This window comes from Osmia bicornis, chromosome 16 (assembly GCF_907164935.1).
Source record: "Osmia bicornis bicornis chromosome 16, iOsmBic2.1, whole genome shotgun sequence".
In the NCBI taxonomy this organism is placed as follows: domain Eukaryota; kingdom Metazoa; phylum Arthropoda; class Insecta; order Hymenoptera; family Megachilidae; genus Osmia; species Osmia bicornis.
Genome location: NC_060231.1, coordinates 5,152,756 through 5,172,879, shown reverse-complemented (window position 1 = coordinate 5,172,879; position 20,124 = coordinate 5,152,756). Strand labels below are relative to the sequence as shown.

At 36.1% G+C, this 20,124-nt stretch overlaps 2 protein-coding genes across 2 annotated transcripts; one reads left to right on the top strand and one right to left on the bottom strand.

Annotated features, from left to right (window-relative positions):
• Window positions 1-6,319: 6,319 nt before the first annotated feature.
• LOC114871499 (cuticle protein 18.7-like) lies at window positions 6,320-7,536 on the bottom strand. Its single transcript, XM_029177468.2, has 2 exons — window positions 7,020-7,536; window positions 6,320-6,912 (listed from the first exon to the last, which is right to left on the bottom strand). The coding sequence occupies exons 1-2, from the start codon at window positions 7,448-7,450 to the stop codon at window positions 6,522-6,524; spliced, it is 822 nt and encodes a 273-aa protein (XP_029033301.2). The 5' UTR covers window positions 7,451-7,536; the 3' UTR covers window positions 6,320-6,521.
• Window positions 7,537-8,778: 1,242 nt separating this feature from the next.
• LOC114871496 lies at window positions 8,779-20,067 on the top strand. Its single transcript, XM_029177462.2, has 9 exons — window positions 8,779-8,790; window positions 9,404-9,858; window positions 13,676-13,691; window positions 13,975-14,341; window positions 14,576-14,839; window positions 15,545-15,715; window positions 18,400-18,446; window positions 18,738-19,070; window positions 19,300-20,067. The coding sequence occupies exons 1-9, from the start codon at window positions 8,779-8,781 to the stop codon at window positions 19,588-19,590; spliced, it is 1,956 nt and encodes a 651-aa protein (XP_029033295.2). The 3' UTR covers window positions 19,591-20,067.
• Window positions 20,068-20,124: the final 57 nt, after the last annotated feature.

The following is a 20,124-nucleotide window of genomic DNA, read 5'->3' as shown; positions in this document are numbered from 1 at the left end:
GCGGAGGCTTTCCGTGTATTTAAACGAATTTGTTGAAATTTGTTTGGTCGATTTTTGTTAGGCAGTCAAACGAGGACGAGTTTTCTAAAGATACATTCACGAGCTGAAGAGAACGAGAACACGAGATGTGATGTTATTCAAATCTTTTTTATTTTCTTTGAAACCTTGCTGACCGCAATTTTAACGTTTTTATTAAAGAAACCGTGGGGGTCTTTCTCTCGGTTGAAAAGAGTTTTTATTACCCACGAAATCTGAAACTAATGTAAAATTTGAAGACGAGGAAATGAACGTGGAGTTTCGAATGAAAATTTTTTATATAATATATGAAAAACCATAAAGGAAAATGAAGAAAATTCAATTTCTTGAAGAATTATTAATTAAATTTTTTCTTCTATTCTTGCAAATTATCCAAAAATGATTGTAATAATTATCGAATAATTCATCTCCAGCATGATGGAAAGAAGATTTTAAATAAAAAGAAAAAAGAGGAAAATTGTCTTTACATTAACTTGTTTTTGTTCTGTTTCAGTGAATGAGAAGGGAATATTTCTTTCAGTATTATCTCTATTAATCTTTTATACATTGAGAAATTAGTTCATGTTTTGTATTAAAATTCATTGATCCTTTGTTTTTCTTCGTACGTCTTTGTATTTTCTATTTCCACTAATTTTTCTTCCAGCTCAAATCATCGACCATTTTCACTATTCTACTGCCTATCGTCGTCTTCCTCTTCTTCGTCAGTATACGAATGGCCTAGTGTTTCTACTACTATCGACACTTTTACAAATGTTTCTAAAAAAGAAACCATTCTCAGAAACATTTTCATGTGTTTCTAAATAAAGATTAAAGTTATTAGGTTCTTGCAGTTATTGAGAGAGAAGAAATACAGAATTATTGAAATTAAATTTCTTGAAATAATATTATAGTAAATTTTTAGTTTTAGAGAATGGGTTCTTTTTGCATATATCCTACTATTTTACTATTATTATTGTCATTCGAAGCTTCGACCTTCTTAGCACGTGAACATTCACTGGAGCATCGTTTTTGTTAACGTTTCTTTATTTCATTCCATTATATACAATAAAATTCGAGAAAAATCACAACTTTTATTGTTGTGGAAAACGTAGCCCACTACAACCCAGAAAGTATTCTCTCAATGCTACATATTATTTTACATTAATATTGTAACAAAAAACAATAGATTAATTCTTAAGAACGTGATATGCTCAATAATCCACTTTCTAGAAACATAAAAAGCTGACACATTCCTTGAAATTTAATTATTTACTCAAAAAGCATTACAAATATTAACTATCTGAATTATTTTTTGCGAATACTATTTGTTCTCTTTCAATATACTGCATAAACTTTCATCAAACACTAATATAGTACAAACTTTAAGTAAAAAGTGTCCCAAAAAATCACAAAATCTTCTCACAAGTTCTCTTAAGAGATAGAGCAAAACGTTCTGTAAATAATGCATTTTGTTTCACGTTAATAGCTTAATTGGTTCCAGAGATATGAAGGTTTAAAGTTCTGCGCTCAGTGACGGTCGAACATCGTTACTGATATGCTGACCTAGCCTTACCTCTAGACATGTCACTGACACGCAGTCACGTGACGCGTTCAAGACATGTCAGCGTACGTGGCACAGTGATCGAATACCAGAAAAATCATGTTCAGCTTTAAACGACGATATCTCAGGAACCGGAAGTCGTATCGACGTGAAACAAAAACTGTTTTAAAGAGGAAGCTTTCCTCTTTACGATGATCATAATCATAATACACTTATGACTGATTATCAGATTGAATTCCTTCCAAGAAAAAGATTGAATTTCTTCAACCATTTTATTGAAATCTCATTGTAACTAAAAATTTACTCAACTTTCGTCAATATTTCATTTTATTTCATCAAATCATAGAACATTCCAATGAAAGAGAACGTAAGAAAAGACTTCTGTCTTTCTATGAAAAAAATGCAGTATGAATGTAAATGAAGAAGGAGAGAATGATTCTTTCTACTTCTATTTGAATTCCTCTCTTCAGGACGTGCGTCTGAACACTTTAATATAGGGATATAAAGTCAATTGCTCGTAATTTATCGCGTAACAAATGTCGCAAACAGTATTGTGTAGATATACAATAAAGAAATGATATAAAATGCAGTGCTGGAACTTTTTTTTAATGATATTGCATACATAATACATATGCAGCTATTGATTATTGGAATATTTTTTATAATTATTTGAGCCTTGACTGCATTATTACACTGCACTGTTTTTAATATTATTTTTTGCTGAAGTATTTAGTATATTGTTAAGAACAATGAATTTCAGAGTTCCAAAATGTTTGACATTACACTCCTGTTATTAAAATATAACTTAAGTCCTAATTTTTTTACATAGAATATAGAAGAAAAATTATTGCAACTAGGCAAGGCTTAAATAATTATTTAAAATGTCGAAAAAGTCTTTAACCAGCACTGACAAACTAAACACAAACACATACACAGATGAAAAAACACAAGTACACGAATATATATATATATATAAAATTTAATTAATAAGAAACGTTGTATAATGTTTTATCGTCGCTAAGATAAATCGACGTAGTTTCGCGAATTATTAACGAGTAATTAAAAGTTAAAGAGGAACCGTATAAATATTTGTCGAGCCACATTTTGTCCAACAATTATCATTCAATTCTGTTTAAATAAACAAAATTTTTAATAATTTAACATATTTGATTGTTCGTTGCCAGCGAATGGAATTGAAATTGAACGTACAACAAATATTTCAGAAAATTCTCAAAATCACTAGTTCAAAATTGTTTTCATTTGTTGCAATTTTTTGCTCGTTGGCGGCGAACGTGTGTTCGAAATTGAATTTTTTAGCCTGCAATCAAGAGAATTTTTCAAAAAATTGTTCCTAGTCGATTTTCAATCACAAAGATTGCCAGTGGACAAAACGTGGCTCTTTTTGGATTTTTCGTTGACGTTTCAAGAGAATACCGCCCACGTTGATTAAAAAAATGATGAAGGTAGGGGAAAAGCTCACAGTGAAAAGCTCGAAGAAGGGAGAAGTTGTCGAAGCATCAATATATCAAATTGTCGAGTACCATTGTAAAATTAGTTAAAAGAAAATCTAGAATGAGGAGAGTAAAAGGAGGAGAGGGGGGAGGAGGAGGAGGGCATTGAGGAAAATGCTCCTTGATCCAAAAATGTTTCTTTTATTCTCTCGTCTCTCACGCTTTTCGCTTCTTACTCACGAGAGTGAAAAGAAAAATACGTAAATGTATCTGATTTTATCGAATGTTGATGTGAATATGTTAAGAAATTTAAACTAAATAGAAGAAGGTGGATTATAAGCTTGTTTAATTGAAAATTTCCAAAAGAATTACTTTTACTTATAAAAAATAGCTAATAATTATGAATTATTAAACTCTGCTTATATTAATTAGAAATCTAATAAAACCAAAATTCAAAAAGCAAAGAAGAATAGAAGCTTTGATGAGTTATATTTTCATAAACAAATTAGTAAAAAAAGAAGCTTATAATCTTAAATTATTAGATGAACAACCACTTATAAAATGATAGAAATCGTGTTCGAAATTTTAGAAAAATATTTCAATCGACATTCGATTAAATTATAATTAAAGTAATTAATTAAACAGATTGAAGAGCAAAGTGTGAGAGGAATTAGCACGAAATGTTTGAATCACTAATCAGATTTAATCGCACGGATTTGTGCGCGTTTAGGACGAATATGTTACATATAAATATGAATATTAATATTTAGATTTATATTATATGTATAAGGGAATGTTAACGTGTTGCGATTACGGCTACAAGTGAGATGTAATACGAGTGACACAGGGGACACTTTCGTCTTTCTTTTCATTTTTTCTCTTAATATCATTCCCATTTATCATTTTTGATAATCAGTTTTTAATTATTACAGTTTCAAATTGTCTCGTGTAAAATGTATCATAATGTAAAATAATTTTTGCAGAATTGCAAAGAAAGATATATCATGTCTCTTAACGATACTAATTTCATGGCTCTAATTGTTGTCTGTGGATGATTGTTATTAATTAACGTTAACGATAAGAGCCTTGATAGTGTCGAGCATTTATCGATCCTAATGGAGTTTTCAGTATTCCAATTTTCATTAAAATCTCTTTTTTTTATATTTCATTCTTTTCTTGCCGGTCGATGAACGAAAGTATCATCCGACTCCAATGAAAAGCATTTAATTAATAAGACAAAAATTTCTGATTATTTTTGCAAAAGTGTTCTGATATTTCCAAACTGTTTTACCATATACGTATTTTCTTACAGGGGAAGAGTGATAATGATTATGGGTGTTGTTGATTCGAGATGGCTTTTGTAATCGTTAATTAAGCGAGTAATTAAGTTTTTGATATTGATTAATCAACGATTTTTATTGTATTGATTCGACTCTGTTTTATAAATGCGATCTCTATGGGATACGACAATGGCGACGACGAAGAGGACGATGAAGATTAAGAATTCATTTGGTTGATATTATTGATTGATATCGTGTGTATTTCCTGCGTTTCATTGTCCTATGGCAGCCGGCATTATTTTGTAAAGAAGAATAAAAGTAAATTGACAAATGTACGTCAGCCTATTAATTAATTTCAATAATTATTTAAACAAATTTCCAAAATCTCTCCTAAGCCCAAAAAAATGTTGGGGTACCTGAAACACCCATGGTTATTATAATCCCCCTCCCCCCACTTAAGTTTATTTTTATTCAAAACAAAAGCCCTTAAACAAAACACAGTCTCATTCTCAAGAAACCTAAAGTCCCAGCATCACCCTCATCCCCTCCCCCCCCCCCCCACGTTATGTAAAGGCCAGATACGTCCACCCACTCACTTCTATCAGAGAATCATGCTTACATACGACCCTTCCATAGTGATATCCTCGAATATCTTCCAACTCGTTGCATGCATTACCCTGTTTCCATAGAAGACACGCCAGCAGGACTAGTATCCTGTTCCTGGTTAGAGTAACAGGGGTCATCGGAGGACCAAAGAGGAACTTGAAACTGGTCACGCTTGTCTTCAAGGTCCCCAGCTGGAATCCGGCTCTAAAATGCTTTCCAGCCGAGCTTTTTTCCGTTCAAACTCGACGTTGACCGGGTATGCCCTAATATGTCTGCACCTCAGGGCCGTATCCTCGAGGTGTAATAATTTCTATGGAGGTGTGCCGACTCGTAACTTGCGATAATCCGTAATGGCCCTTTTTATTTCCGGGTTGATGGGACTCGATGAAATTTAAAAGCGATATCGAGAGGGGGGTTAATACCGAATTCCTGTTTGATAAGCTGGACGTTCACTGGGCTTCGATGGGACCTGTGGAATTTCGTCTGCGTTGGAGGATTGTTGAAGAGTACTTTATGATTATTGTTCAGGACAATTTTTGAAAAACTTTCCTGCTTCGCTGATCATGTGCTGATACGGGGGTCTAATAATCGTGTTTCAGAATGTTGAGTGTCCTGAGCTTTCTTCATGGCCGAAGTGCTGTGCGCATGGGTGGTCAGCAGGATCTTAGGATCCTCTAACGTTAGAGCAAACATACTTCTTGTTGAAGTCAATATAAATTAATTTAAAAATTAATGAATTGTATTTGATTGCATCTCATTAGGAATTACCATCGTTATTCGTACCGGTTAATAAATAATTTATTTTACGCTAACGAGTGCAGCAAATGAAGTGCAATTGGAAATTCAAAGGATAAATTAATGATCAAAATAGAGAAACATCATAAGTATTAAAAATTATTTATTTTTCATATTATAGTCTATAATACAATGTTACAATGATAAGTAAAAAACTGATACTGAAGGATTCCAAGAATCGTAAAAGAGACATTTTTTTCTTGTTAAATGTTTTATTTATCCAGTCGATTAACCATGACGGAAGTCAATGATTCTGCTTGATTATACCAGCACGCATCTCGTGTTCTGCAATCGTCTCTCCTTCTATTTGCATACTATCCTCGACCCAAATTCGATGCAATCGATCTTGACACCACTATAGATTTAGCTACAAAATCGCTGCGAAATGAATATGTATCGATTTCTCGATCTGTCGTGTCAGAATGAAACTCGAGCAACGGCTTTTTGTCCGACAGATTGAGAGTTTACCGGCGATTAAAGTAGACGACCATCGTGATACTTAATTTTTAAAAAATTATACAATGCCCAATTCCCATCACCGTCTATAAAATCAAACCAAACACAACTTCATCAAACTTAACTTTATTATTCCAGTCTACATTATTCAACACCATGTGGCAGTTTAATCAAGCATCTCTGAACTACATTTATCGAAATTTCGGGTCGAAGGAATGGAGTGATCGAGAATGTTGCTTCAAACATCCTCAAACTGTCTCGCATCTCCCGAAGTTATTGCTCTTGGATCAGCAATCCAAATTACCAAACATCTTCAGCTAAAGATAACCTACTAATCGACTATCGATTCTCTGATATTTAATAAACGAGTCTTCCATAAGCGAACGCGGGGCCAGCGACAGCCAAAACATCAGCAGACTTGGCTGATTCCGTGGCGAGGTTCAGTTTCTCGTTCAAATGGGCGGTTGCGTGGGCAGCTTTCGCCACAGCCACTTCCGGTGTATCTTGCACCCTCCCATCGGGACCAATGGGTGCCCGGGGGACCACCAGAGGAACGGCCAGTGATGGTCCAGTTACTATAGCGCCAGATCTGACTGCTTCGTTGGCTAAATTGATCCTCTCGTTGATTTGTGCTGCTGCGTGGGCTGCCCTGGCGGCTGCCACTTCCTGTGTGTCCTGCACCCTTCCATCTGGGCCTATCGTGGCTCCACGGATCAGGATTCCGTTGGTAACCACTGGTACCACTTGTCTGAAAGTGTGTCTTATTAAGAACCCATGGTCCTTTGATTTTCAATAACTATTCCAAATAACAAAATAATGTTACATTGTATAAAAATGATTTAAAAATCAGATTACCTATTCAAATCCGCAGCAGCAGACCTGGCAGCCTCATTAGCCAAGTTGATCCTCTCGTTGACCTGCGCCGCAGCATGAGCAGCCCTGGCAACAGCGACTTCCGGCGTGTCCAGGACCCTGCCATCCGGCCCGATGGGTGCTCCAGGTACCAAGATCCTCGGTGAAGCAAGGAGCAGCGACGATTGCTTCACCAGAGCCAGATTCCCATCGGAGGACCTGGCAGCCTCGTCGGCCAGCTTCAGCCTCTCGTTGATATGCGCAGCCGCGTGTTCAGCCCTGGCCACAGCGACTTCCGGCGTGTCTAGCACCCTGCCGTCTGCCCCGACCGATGGACCAGGTGTCAGAGTAGCGATTAGCTGTCCAGATAGGATGCCAGGTTTCGCCAGGGCCCCCGAGATCAGGCCTGCCAACAGTAAAACGACCGGTCCCATGATCAACGAGTCGGCGAGTTCAGGCTCTGGACGGCTGTTCGAGGGACTAATCGGTTAGGCGAGGACGAATCGACCGTCTGGGAGGATCGTTGGACAATGCGCGTTCGTACTATGCGGCCGGTTCGTCCTGGATCAGCTTTTATAGAGGCCTAGGATTGATCACGTAACGCGGGCTTAGAAAAATCATAGAGGATAGAAAAGTCCGGCGTTTCCGTTGCCTTGGGGCAAGGCAAGCGTGTTTGTAAGCCGAGTACGGTGTCTGCGGGTGAAAAATACTGGCTCCATTTTCGTATCTTCTCTTACGACGACGGGATGACACTCGATCCCGTTGTCATTTCTCTGTTGGACTGGCCCTGATCACCAAGGGCGAATAAGTCGAAGGACGGTCGCGTAATAGCCAGAGTCTGTTGGTTGGTCCTGATGGTACGTTGATGCTGTTTCATGGTAGAGTAGTGTCTTTTTAATTTTTTCATGGAGTGTTAAAATTATAAATTTCTAAAATTTTTCTCTTAACCCTTGCAATACCGGGGGGCAAGAAGTTCACCGTCTTTCTATTATTATTAAAATTCTTATAGAATTGCTTATTTGCAATAAATTTCTGTTGTGTTTGATTTATTTCTGCTTTAATCTCCTTCGAGGTATTAGAAAGAAATAATTCTTTCACAATCGAAAAATGATCCGCGTGGAAGATTAGATAGAGAATAGTGTTCGGATTAGTGTTCCTGGTAATGTGAGAAGAAAGGTGAGTGATTGACTTGATTTATAGAATGTATGCTAATAAAACAGTTGTTTTTAATTAATAAATAATTTTATAATAATAAAGATATTTATTTGAATTAGACCTCACTTTATCAAAAATGTTTAGAAAAAAAAAACAGATTAATTTGCATTTCTTTATCTTCAATAATTAACAAAGATCGACTATACGAATACAGAGTGACGAAAGAACAGCAAGGTCGCACAGAAGGAAGTAGTTGATCTCGCAACCATTGGACAAAAAATTCGTGTGTCCCGTAAATAAAAAAGAAAGAATATATACAGGAACCTTCCAAAGTCAATCTTCACGGTTAGTAAACGAAAAAAAGTCGAATTCCTTGCGATCCGTGATTGGACCAACTGTCAATGTCAAGTGTATCGGATTTTATTGGACAGGGCGTATCCCATTCGCTCGTTCTCCCATCGATGAACGCGTGCCCCATGGAGCGAAACCTTTTCACCCAGGTACTATATAAAGGCCAGGGTACGTGGTGGACACCATAAGAACAGAACAAGGCACCTTTGCGAGTACTGAGCTTCAGATAGCGTACAAGGAGCCACATTTGTTCACCATGAATACTCTGGTGAGTAATTTTCCAATTAATACTCTTTGTTTCTTGAAACAATTACTTTCTTTACACTTGTTTCATTTGGGGGAAATTAAATTACTCAGATTTTTATAAAGCTTTATAACATTTTTATTTCATTTATAAAATTTCCTTTACATTTTTCAACAATACATATTATATCACTGTTCTAATTAAGCAACAATGAATTAAAGGCAATTAATGCTAATCAATCCTACCCACATATCAACCATTTGTATACATTATCCTTCAGAATTGATAATAATAAATAAGGACAATTGCTGTCTATGGATCAATCCTATGCAATTAACATGACCTAACCATCTTCCAACCCTACCCGCAGTTCAATTAATCACAAATATTACATAAAAATAGTGTTTAGGCTTTACAACAATGGCAATTGCACCTCCCAATTAGTCCTACATACCCACAGTTCATTCACTCACAAATATTACATAAAAATACTGCTTAGTCTTTATAGCAATTGCACCTCCCAGTTAGTCCTACACACTTAACCTCATCCAACCACCCACCACATAATTATCCTACTTAGAAATTACATTGTTCCATAAAAAACAATAATAATAACATCAACCAATTTTATGTCTAGATCATTTTCTCCACTATCCTGGCAGTAGCATTGGCACGACCAGGCCTGCTGCTGTCTCCCCAGGTGGCGACACTAACATCACCAGTGGCCATCGCTAGAATCGTCCATGGAGCCCCCATCGGCCTGGACGGTCGTGTGGTGGACACCCCGGAAGTTGCGTATGCGAAGGCAGAGCATGCGGCAGCCCACATCAACGAGAGGATCACTTTAGCCAACGAAGCCATCAAATCAGGTGACGTGATCGCTTATACATCTCCTGTGATCGCCAGCAACGTGGACCCGATCGCCATTGCGAAACTAGTCCCCTCTGCACCCGTGGGACCTGATGGTCGAGTGGTAGACACCCCGGAAGTTGCGTATGCGAAAGCTGAACATGCGGCAGCACATATTAACGAGAAGATAGGTCACATTGCTGAGGCTGGAAAGTCGGCAGACTTTCCTGTAGTCATTTCGACGTATTCCTCTCCCTTGATCCAGAAATATATCCTCTAAAGAAGAAATGATGGATCTGGAACACTGAACACTTGGCGACGTTGGCTGGGTCATTCGTTTATTTCTTGTACATACGACGTGGGCTCTTGAATAAAGGATATATTTAAGTCACGCGGTCAATTCGAGCGGCAACTGTTGGTTTTTGTAACTAATTAGAGGTTAATTGATTGCTCGAAGTCGCTGAACACACATTTCTTATTTTGTTTGTGGTTTTCTTTCTGTCTGGTTTGATTTAGACAGTGACTTTGAGCAATTAATTAATTCTTTTTAGAATTTACTTAGTTTTCCTTAATTTTAAGATTAGAATAAGAATGATGTGTACTCAATTGTTCACGAGGAGTGTAATTGTAAATTTTGTTTAATTATTTTATCATTTCTATCTTATGAAAACCATGGTCTTTCATTTTGCATCTGTATTACGCCAATTCGTGAATAAACTCGACTACATAGAAATATGAAAATGGACTCTGCATTCTTTATATCTCTACATCCCTTACATTCCTGAATTCTTTACACCTCTGCATCCCTAACATTCTTGAATTCTTTATATCTCTGCATCCCTTACATTCCTGAATTCTTTATATCCCTGCATTCCTCACACTTCTGCACCCCTCACAACAAACGGAATTAAATTTCGCAAAAATTTCAGGCCCTCTAGCTGCAAAAATGCGAACTAAATTTCGAATGTCGAATCAGCGCCCTCTGGATTTAGAAAAAGGAACTAAAGTTTGTCGAAATTTTGGCCCTCTAGCGGCAAAAATGCGAACTAAATTTCGAATGTCGAATCAGCGCCCTCTGGATTTGGAAAAAGGAACTAAAGTTTGCCGAAATTTTGGCCCTCTAGCGGCAAAAATGCGAACTAAATTTCGAATGTCGAATCAGCGCCATCTGGATTTGGAAAAAGGAACTAAAGTTTGCCGAAATTTTGGCCCTCTAGCGGCAAAAATGTGAACTAAATTTCGAATGTCGAATCAGCGCCATCTGGATTTGGAAAAAGGAACTAAAGTTTGCCGAAATTTTGGCCCTCTAGCGGCAAAAATGTGAACTAAATTTCGAATGTCGAATCAGCGCCATCTGGATTTGGAAAAAGGAACTAAAGTTTGCCGAAATTTTGGCCCTCTAGCGGCAAAAATATGAACTAAATTTCGAATGTCGAATCAGCGCCATCTAGCGGTGAAAATTGGAACTAAATTCCGCACAATTTTTCGCTGTCTGTTGCAGGGATGTAAAGGATGTAAGGGTTGCAGACATATAAGGGATGCAGGGCTATAAGCGATGCAAGGATGTAAGGGATGCAGGGGTGTAAGGAATACAGGTATATAAGGGATGTAGGAATGTGAGGAATACAGGGGTGTAAGGGATGCAGGAATGTGAGGAATGCAGAAATGTAAGGGATGCAGGAATATAAAGAAAGCAGAGATGTAAGGGATGCAAAGATGTAAGAGATGTGCGAATATAAGGGATATAGGGTTGGGCTCCATGAGGCCAATCAAAATTTATTAGAAAACAGGTATTTCTATTTTATAAAAATCTTTTTACATGGGTCATTAAAAATTTCAGTTACGTAGCATTGCTGTCCAAAGAAGTTCAGTCTGCAAGAAAGGTTCCTATCAGATTCAACACTTGGGGCTGAAAAGTAATTTATTTATTCAGTACTTACCTGTAAATAAATCAATTATTTTATCGACTTATAAATACCTCCAACGTAATCAACTGTTTTAGTCCCTCAATAAATAAACTTGACGTAAGTTCTTTTGTAACTTTCACCTAATAATTCCTTTCCTTACACGATTGTTACGTATGATTATTATATCTGTTACATGTCCCAAAACTTTTGCCCTCGTTTTATCACTAAGGAGTGGTATTTATCACTAAGGACTTCTTATCGGGAGGAGGAAATATTTTCTTTGAGAAATTCCAAAAGTGCAAGAAGTGGAAAAACATTGTAATCATTTCTTACGTAATCGAAGGGTTTCTCTCGATAGATTTGGCAAAAAAATGTGCGATAGCTTTCTAATATTACACGCACGCAATTGCAAAATCCTTTTTACAATTATTGTTTCGCCAATTGAAAATTGTTGTCACCGATTGTGACACCTGTGAACTGAATACCCGTGATTTCGTAATTACACATGCAACAGGGGGACAAAACAGTTCTTACTGCACCAAAATACTATAATACTGGAGTACCAAAATATCCATTTTTCTATTAAATTAGCCTCTGATCCAATTAACATTATCATTACTTCCCAGCTATTATAAATAATTTACAATAAAAAATGCAAGCAATAAAAATATATGAAAAGTATCATGACATCCTAAGTATTCATACAATGTTAATATTAAAACGATATCATCATTTTTATTCATAACATCATGATTCAACAAAACATTACAAAAGACTGTTCTAAATATCATTCATCAAGGTGTTAATTAACAATAATCAGTGTATCTCATTCAGAATACGAAATTTTCATTCGAACCTGCTTTCTTTGCAACCCGACTTCGTACAGTATGAATGCACTAGTTGAAGTGAAAAAATATTGAAGGAATGCATTCTCCTTGCAAGACTGTCCTTCGAGGCTCGAGTCCTTCGTCCGTTCAGGGTTGGTAAGTCGTTTAACAGTTGCATTTACGTCTTTGTCTAAAGGACAACGAATTACTGGGCGAAAGGAGAAACAAAATCGACTCATTCGACTGATATATTGTTCTCTCTGCTGTGAACAGAACGTAAACGATTATGCGTGTGAAAATTAAAGGTTTATTTATTATAAAATTGAAAGAATAACAATTTTTGCAATGTGCATTCTCATATTTATTAAATTTATAATATTTCAAAATAAAATATAATAGAAAAAGTCTATACAATCAATTGTAATTATTGCCTAATTATGCAGTTTTGTAATTGCAATTAAGAAAGATTAAATCTAAGAAACAGATTTTAATAAAAATTGACGTTTAGGAAGAAAATAATTAAAAATTGTTGATACGATATAAAGACAGATCTTGAAACGTAATTACAACATAGATAACTTCTCACCGCGAGCAAAACCATTTCCCATATATAATTACAGAGAAAAATGTCGCGGATGTAACTTCCTCTGTTATGATGCAATGCACTTACTTCTCACGTGCTGTACGAGTCTCACGTGAATTCTCATGTTTCTGACTGCCAGAAATGTAATTGCAGTTTGTCTTCCCATTGCATTTTTATTGTAATTGAGACGATCTCTCGAGTAATTTAGCTCGAAGAAGTAAAAGAGAAGTTAATTAATGTTTATTTTGTTTAAGCCTACCCATTTCATAATTATCTGATTTGAACCTACTCAATATTCTGATACATTGGTACCTTGGTACTGGGATACCAATTTGAATGATTATCCTTCATATCACCATTCTTGGATGTCAGGGGAACCCTAAGCCCCCCTTGCAGCCTATCCAAAGTTGTCAGAACAGCATCCTTCCGGTGTAAGAGTGCATGGAACCCGTTGAAATGCCAAGGTCCTGGCAGCCAGGCCCGAAAGGAGGGAGTATCCTTTTTCCTGGCGCGCTTCCCAGGCTACGTGGGTTCACCGATCACCTCCTGGCTCCCTCCAGGTCGTGGCCAAGTGGTCCATGTAGGAGGGGGCGGATGATCACAGCTATAAATGGTACCAACCGGCCGTTCTCCAGGAACACAAAACGTCCGACCACGGCTGGAGCGGAAACGAGCGAGTACTGGCCACCCAGCAGCGCCATTTTCTTTTTTTTGTCAGCCCTGAAAGAGAAAGAAAGATAAAGGATCATGAAAGGATTGGTGAGTCCTGGTTACACGCTGTGCGCAGAGATATGGCGAACAAAGGAAAGTGAAAGGTTAGGTTAGGTCGGGTCATTCACGAGCCCACGCAATACTGATCACTGTTTGTGGAGTGGAACTTTCGTTCGATTGATTTATTGTACGTGATTGGGATTTTGGGTGTGCTTTAAATTAAATTTAGGACCTTTAAATAATTGTTAATTAATTTTTTGGTACTTTAAGAAATTATACAAATTATTACAAACAATTGAATTCTTTTTTGTATTAATACATTTTATTCCAGGTAATTTTAGTTGCCGTGGTGGCCAGTTGCAAGGCGGGTTTCCTTGACGCACCCTCCTACCATGAACCCCAGATTCGTCCCCAAGCTGTGCCACAGAGGTTCGCACCCCCTGCACCGGTTGGCCAAGATGGGAACGTGATCGATACTCCGGAGGTGGCTGAAGCAAAGGCAGCTCATTTCGCCGAATTCGCCAGAGCTGCGGCCCGAGCAGCTGAACAATTAAAGAATCAACCCCAAAATGGCCAGGAATACAACCCTCGCGGACCAGCACAGTCTTATAACTACCCCTCTGCTCAACCAACTGCTGCTACTTACGTCAGACAACCGAGTTATCAATCCTCTGCACCAATTTATCAATCTGCTCCAGGTAACATTTTCAAAATTGCAATTAATTAACCCTTAACTACTTAGAAATGTAAGGGTCACAAGCGACCCTGGGCCTGTTTAACACGTTGACTGCCGCAATGAAAATGATCTATGGATTTAATTTCGATAGGGTCAAATCCGACCCACGTGGTACTTTGGGGATACATTTCACTTCTCTATATTTCCACTTAACAATAACACAATGGAATATAGTTAATTACACAAATAATTACAGTTCCAGCGCCCATGTACACTCAACCAAACCCAGTCGCCTACCAACCACAGTACACTGGAAACACAAATTACGTTGGCCAACAGAATTACGCACCTCCAGTTAAACCCACCCCCTTCGTTCCTGCACCTCTCGCGGATGATGGTACGGTAATCGATACACCGGAAGTAGCCGCTCTTAAGGCCGCCAGGTTAGCAGAGCTGGCTGAGGCTGAAGCAAGAGCGTACAAGTTCGCGCAAGATTTCAAACCGGAAGCTCAAGGCCAAGGTATGTTCACGATCGGGGAAGTTGCCCTTGATTAATTGCAAAATTTCAGGAGTTAATTAGGTCTGACCTGGCATTCAACGTGTTAAACGATCAATGACATTTTGCTTTGTCATTAAAAATAATGAGTATATTAAAAGAGGGAGAAATTGGATAGAAAGATGGAAAGGTAAGTGATTGTTGAAAGGAAAAATAAATGAGGACTTTTAATTAATTTGTTAAAAAATCTAAAGAAGTAAAGTTCAATAATAAAGTAATAGGTAGTGGGACAAGCTAATTGTATATTCAATTATCAAGGTGCACCATTTTGAATATTTGTAAGCTATCAAAACTAGTTGATCTAATGTAAATTGAACTCTGATGGACTATGAATACATTGAGACACAATGATGCAACGAAATAGCCAACCTCTTGCTCAACAACTTGATCGTTCAATTGTTCCTATGAGAATGATTTGTACAGGGGTTAATCGTGACCTGGCCATTTCTGTTTAGGAATATTAAACAGAGACATTGTGAGTCATGGATCATTTTTACCGAGCGAGAAATGGCATCGATCGTAATCGATTTAATGCATGAATTAATTAGCACCATGATTCGAATAAATGAAAGAAATTCTGGCAAAAGTTTAGAAATTTTGTGAATCAATGCACTGAATTTGTTTAAAATAAATTATTAAATTATTTTTATTTTATCAACTATGTTGCAGTTTATGGTGGACCAGCAGCTGGACCATCTCCAGTTCAATACAATGCTGGACAGTACAATGCTCCTGCAGGAAGAGTATATCCAGCCTCAGGACCTTCGTACACTGGACCACAAGCTTCCTTTAGCAAGCCTGCTTTTCAACCTCAAAACTACCAGCAACAACAATTAGTCGGTGCTTACTGAAATTCGGAATAAAATTAACATTTGTACATAATTTAGGCCAATAAATTGTTTCCTTCCTTTTTTTTTTTATGAAATGAATATTTCATTACTGGTTTCCTATTTATTCTTAGGATCTTTCTTTAATTCATCGACTATTCTTTTTATTAAATTGTTATTTAATCTAAAGATACAATTAATTTTTTAATCTTTTTCATAGTCTTGTGAGTTTAATTAGTCAAGTTAACATAATTTAAATAAACATAAAGATTTCTAAAATACTTGATATTAATTTTTCTATAAAATCATAAGCCCCAAACATTTCTTTTAGTCCTTTTCTTTTTCAAATTTCGAGTACTGCGATACTTTTAATAAACAAGAATCATTTTCGATTATACTAAACATTAGAAGTTTTGTTTTATAAAAGAAATTTTATTCATTTATAATAAATGGTACCGATCTAATTTTCTAATTTAGGGAATAGATTACATTCATTTTGTAAAAGTAGATTCCTAAAATCCGGAGGAATAATTCAACAAATTCCCTGCAATTATTAATTAAACAAATGGATGAATTTAATTTCTTGCTAAATTATAGAATTTTGGTTAAATAATAAATGTCCTTTCAGATAATATATTCATTTTTCTTTCTATCAATTAACTCCTTCATTATCTATTCTTCCCATCAAGCTCATAATAATTTATTAAAATAAATTCTGCATCAATAATCATCGAATCAATGTACCTCACGAATCGGCGACAAGTTTTAGTGATCAGAAACCGCTGGTTCACCTACATTTGATTTCACTGTGCACTGTGGTCAGCGTAATCCAAGAATTAGAAAGATGTCCTAACCTCGTTCCAGTCAACGAGAACACCCCTTCATGGCCATTTGGCGTGAAAATTTCTATCACGACGAAACACTGGAATCAATTTACAAATATAAGTTGAGATAAAACTCAAGATATTCTGCAATCGATAAATTTGAAACAATTTCCAAATTTTAAGAATTAAACACCCCTTTCCCAAAAATGAATTTATTGAAAAATTAATGTTTATAATAAATTTTCTAAATTCTGGAGAGCAATTCGACGAAGGTTTCGTGGAAATGGGATTACCTTTCAGTCATAAGTTCGCTCTAGATCGTAATTATTACGAAATAGGTCAGTGCTGCTATGAAAGACGTGAGAAGAAACGCGAGGAACGTGGATTCGTTCCTGTTGAACGAACTTGATCATCATGATTCGTTGATTTTTCGTACAGAAAGGTCGGGAATTATCATTCAATTGGGTCCAGAGTATTCTTGAACGTGCATGAAAATATAGAAAGCGAAATCGAATCATCAATTATGATCTAACAGATGCACGAATTGCTGTTTGTTCCAGTTCAGAAACAAATTTGAACGAGAAAATTGTTATTTAATTAGATTTTATTACTGTAAAATGATGAAGGTTTATGATCGATCGTGATCTAATCTACTCTGATCTACGCATTACATATTGGGAGAACAAGTTTGCGTGAAACTTTGCGCAACGATTTCTTAAAGTTCTCGACCGAATTGTATCGTGTTACAGTGTAAACAGGGAATTTGAATCGGTATTAATTAACAAACCAGGTCAACGTACTCATTTTTTTGTCAATTTAATATACAATAAAACATAAAGATTCAATAAATATCTCTAATTTGTAATAATATTATTATCAAAGACAAGAATAAAAATTAATAAAATAATATTATATATTTATTTTAAACAAAATATTATTTTTAATAATGAAGTAAAATTTAATAATTAGCAACTAAAAATTTTGTTTGTTACCTATTATTAATCCCAGAGCCCTTAGATATACAATAAAGAAAGATTGTATGAATTTTTGAAACTCCCCCGACTAACTTGTTGTTTAACCAGTCTGGAGCGTCGTTTATAAGGGAACGAGTCCTCATGATAGAAAGAGGACTACCTTGAAGGGATCGCTAGATCACTGGAAGAACTATGATCCTGTCTAGTCGTCCGTGAATAAGGCTTGTTTTGAAACCGCAGAAAAATTTTGCTTAAGTTCTGCGGCGAGGGGTGAGATTGCAACGTGTGAAAACTCGGCCTCGAAAAGTCGAGACGTGACATCAGGGACGTTTGAGGACGACTGCTAATTAAACACTATTTTACAATCAATTTATTTTAATTTATTAAATTTACAGTCACTTGATTTTTAATACCTATATTGAATGCATTGGAAATTTGTTAGATAATTAATATAGTATTTCATTCATTTTGAAATATTATTTGATTATCAATTTATCAAAATTAAAAGATACACTTAAGTTTTATTTAAGTTTACACTTACTTTTTGTTAAAAGTACAATTTTTATTAAATTTACACTTGCTGTATTGAAAGGTTTGCCAATTTTTGGTAAAGTGCAACAAAATTAAATGGTACAATTTAATTTTTTTAATAAATTTATGCAAATTTTTATTGGAAAGTTTTGAGATTTTTTATAGAATCAATTCTGATGTATAAATTACTGAAATTCGAAGTGGATGCATCTGACAGGGTCACGGTTAATATTTATCACACGGTAACGAAACAATTAAAGTATCGTTTTCATTCCAGATGTGACCATCGTAAAGTGGTTTCCCGCCTCGTCACCGCAACCCTATAAAAGGTAGATCGATCGATCGATATTGGCACACTCGCAACCAAGTCGTCTGTTTTCATAGCCGCTGGTGTTTCAGCAGCATGAGATTACTCGTAAGTTCGATTTTCAAAAAAATTTTAAAAGGGTTGCTTTAAAAGGGTCGCAAAAGAATTAAACAAAAGCAGTAGGATTATTAAATTTCAAAATTGTTTAAGAAATAGAAAATTGTGTTAGCTTTTATTTTAAATATAATCAGTGTTTAATAATCTTCAAATAATGGTTATTTATTTATAAGAAAATATATTAATCTTGGACTAAAATTATTATTCAAATTTCATTTTTATATTTCAAATAAATCAAAATTGAGAGAAGGCGTATTCACAGAATTTCGTCCTTTTTTCCAGATAGTCCTGGCTACGTTAGCCACACTGGCAGTCGCCGAAATTTACGAGGACAGGCAATATTACCAGTACCGTGGTCCTCCAGCCCCCCTCAACAACGATGGGATGGTGATGGACACACCGGAAGTGGCCCACGCGAGAGCTGCCCATCTAGCCATGCACGCTGAAACTGTAGACAGATTGAGGAAGGCTCAGAACGATTATGAAATGTATGAAAATAATGAAATGTCGTATTTGTCGCCTCCGATGATGGATGAACCAATGATGCCCAAACGTCAGCGTCAAAGAATGTTTCCTCCTTCCGCTCACGATGAACATATGATGAGCACTCCTGAGGTGAGTACATAAAAATCATTATAAAAATTGATTTTCTATGGAATAATATTCTTGAATATTTTTTGTAAATTTGGGTCGCATTGACCCAGACTCCAGTGTCCAAAGGTTAATATTAATATCAAAATCAAAATTATTCTAATTTTGGAAAAAAGAAAAGTCAAGTCCTAAGCAAGCTAAAGATTAAAATTTCAAAGTTACATAACCTAACTTTTTATTCTTCTAATTCAAGATGGCGGAGGCTAAGAACTCCTACTTAACAACGCATGCCAGAGCAGCATCGAAAGCGTCCGAATTTTACGAATTCGACGTGTTCGATGGTCAGAAGAATTTGGTTTACGTTGCTCCAGTTCGTGTTGCTTATAAACACGCGCCATCGGTGGGTTACCGAGGACCTTTTGCACCAATTGGTCCAGATGGACGCGTCGTGGACACGCCAGAAGTAATGAGGGCGCGCGAAGCACACATGAAGGCCCATGCTCGTGCTATCGCGATGTCCACGCAGAATGATCTTTATTACTGAAAAATACAAATGATTTTTAACGTTTAATGAAGTTCGGACGAACGGGTCCATAAAATACCCGAAATTTCGATTCGATCAAATTGCATGGAATTCAAAATTTTTTCGAACTTCATTGAATTTATTGTAAAGACAGTAGATTTAAGAATAACCAGAAACCAAAATCATTCGATTTTTCGTCAGATCTATTATCAATTGATTGTTGCACTTATTGTTAGAAACAGAATTTTATATTGTACCTGATTTTTTTTACACACCATTTTGAAAGACAATTTCCGTTTTGATACTTGACAGAAGTCGAATGATGAAATAGTAGACAGAATTGTACTCGTATCTTGTAAATAATGTTTATTTAGAATTTAATATTACTTCAGTTATTTTATATAGATGAATTTCATTGCCATACAATTGTTAAGTGATTACGAAATTTTTAAGTTAAATGTAAGATTTGTTTATAATGTTTCTTATATAATAAGCAGATTTTTGACACGGTGTATGATGAAAATGTAATTAAATTAAGAAGTCCAGCAGTTGAAA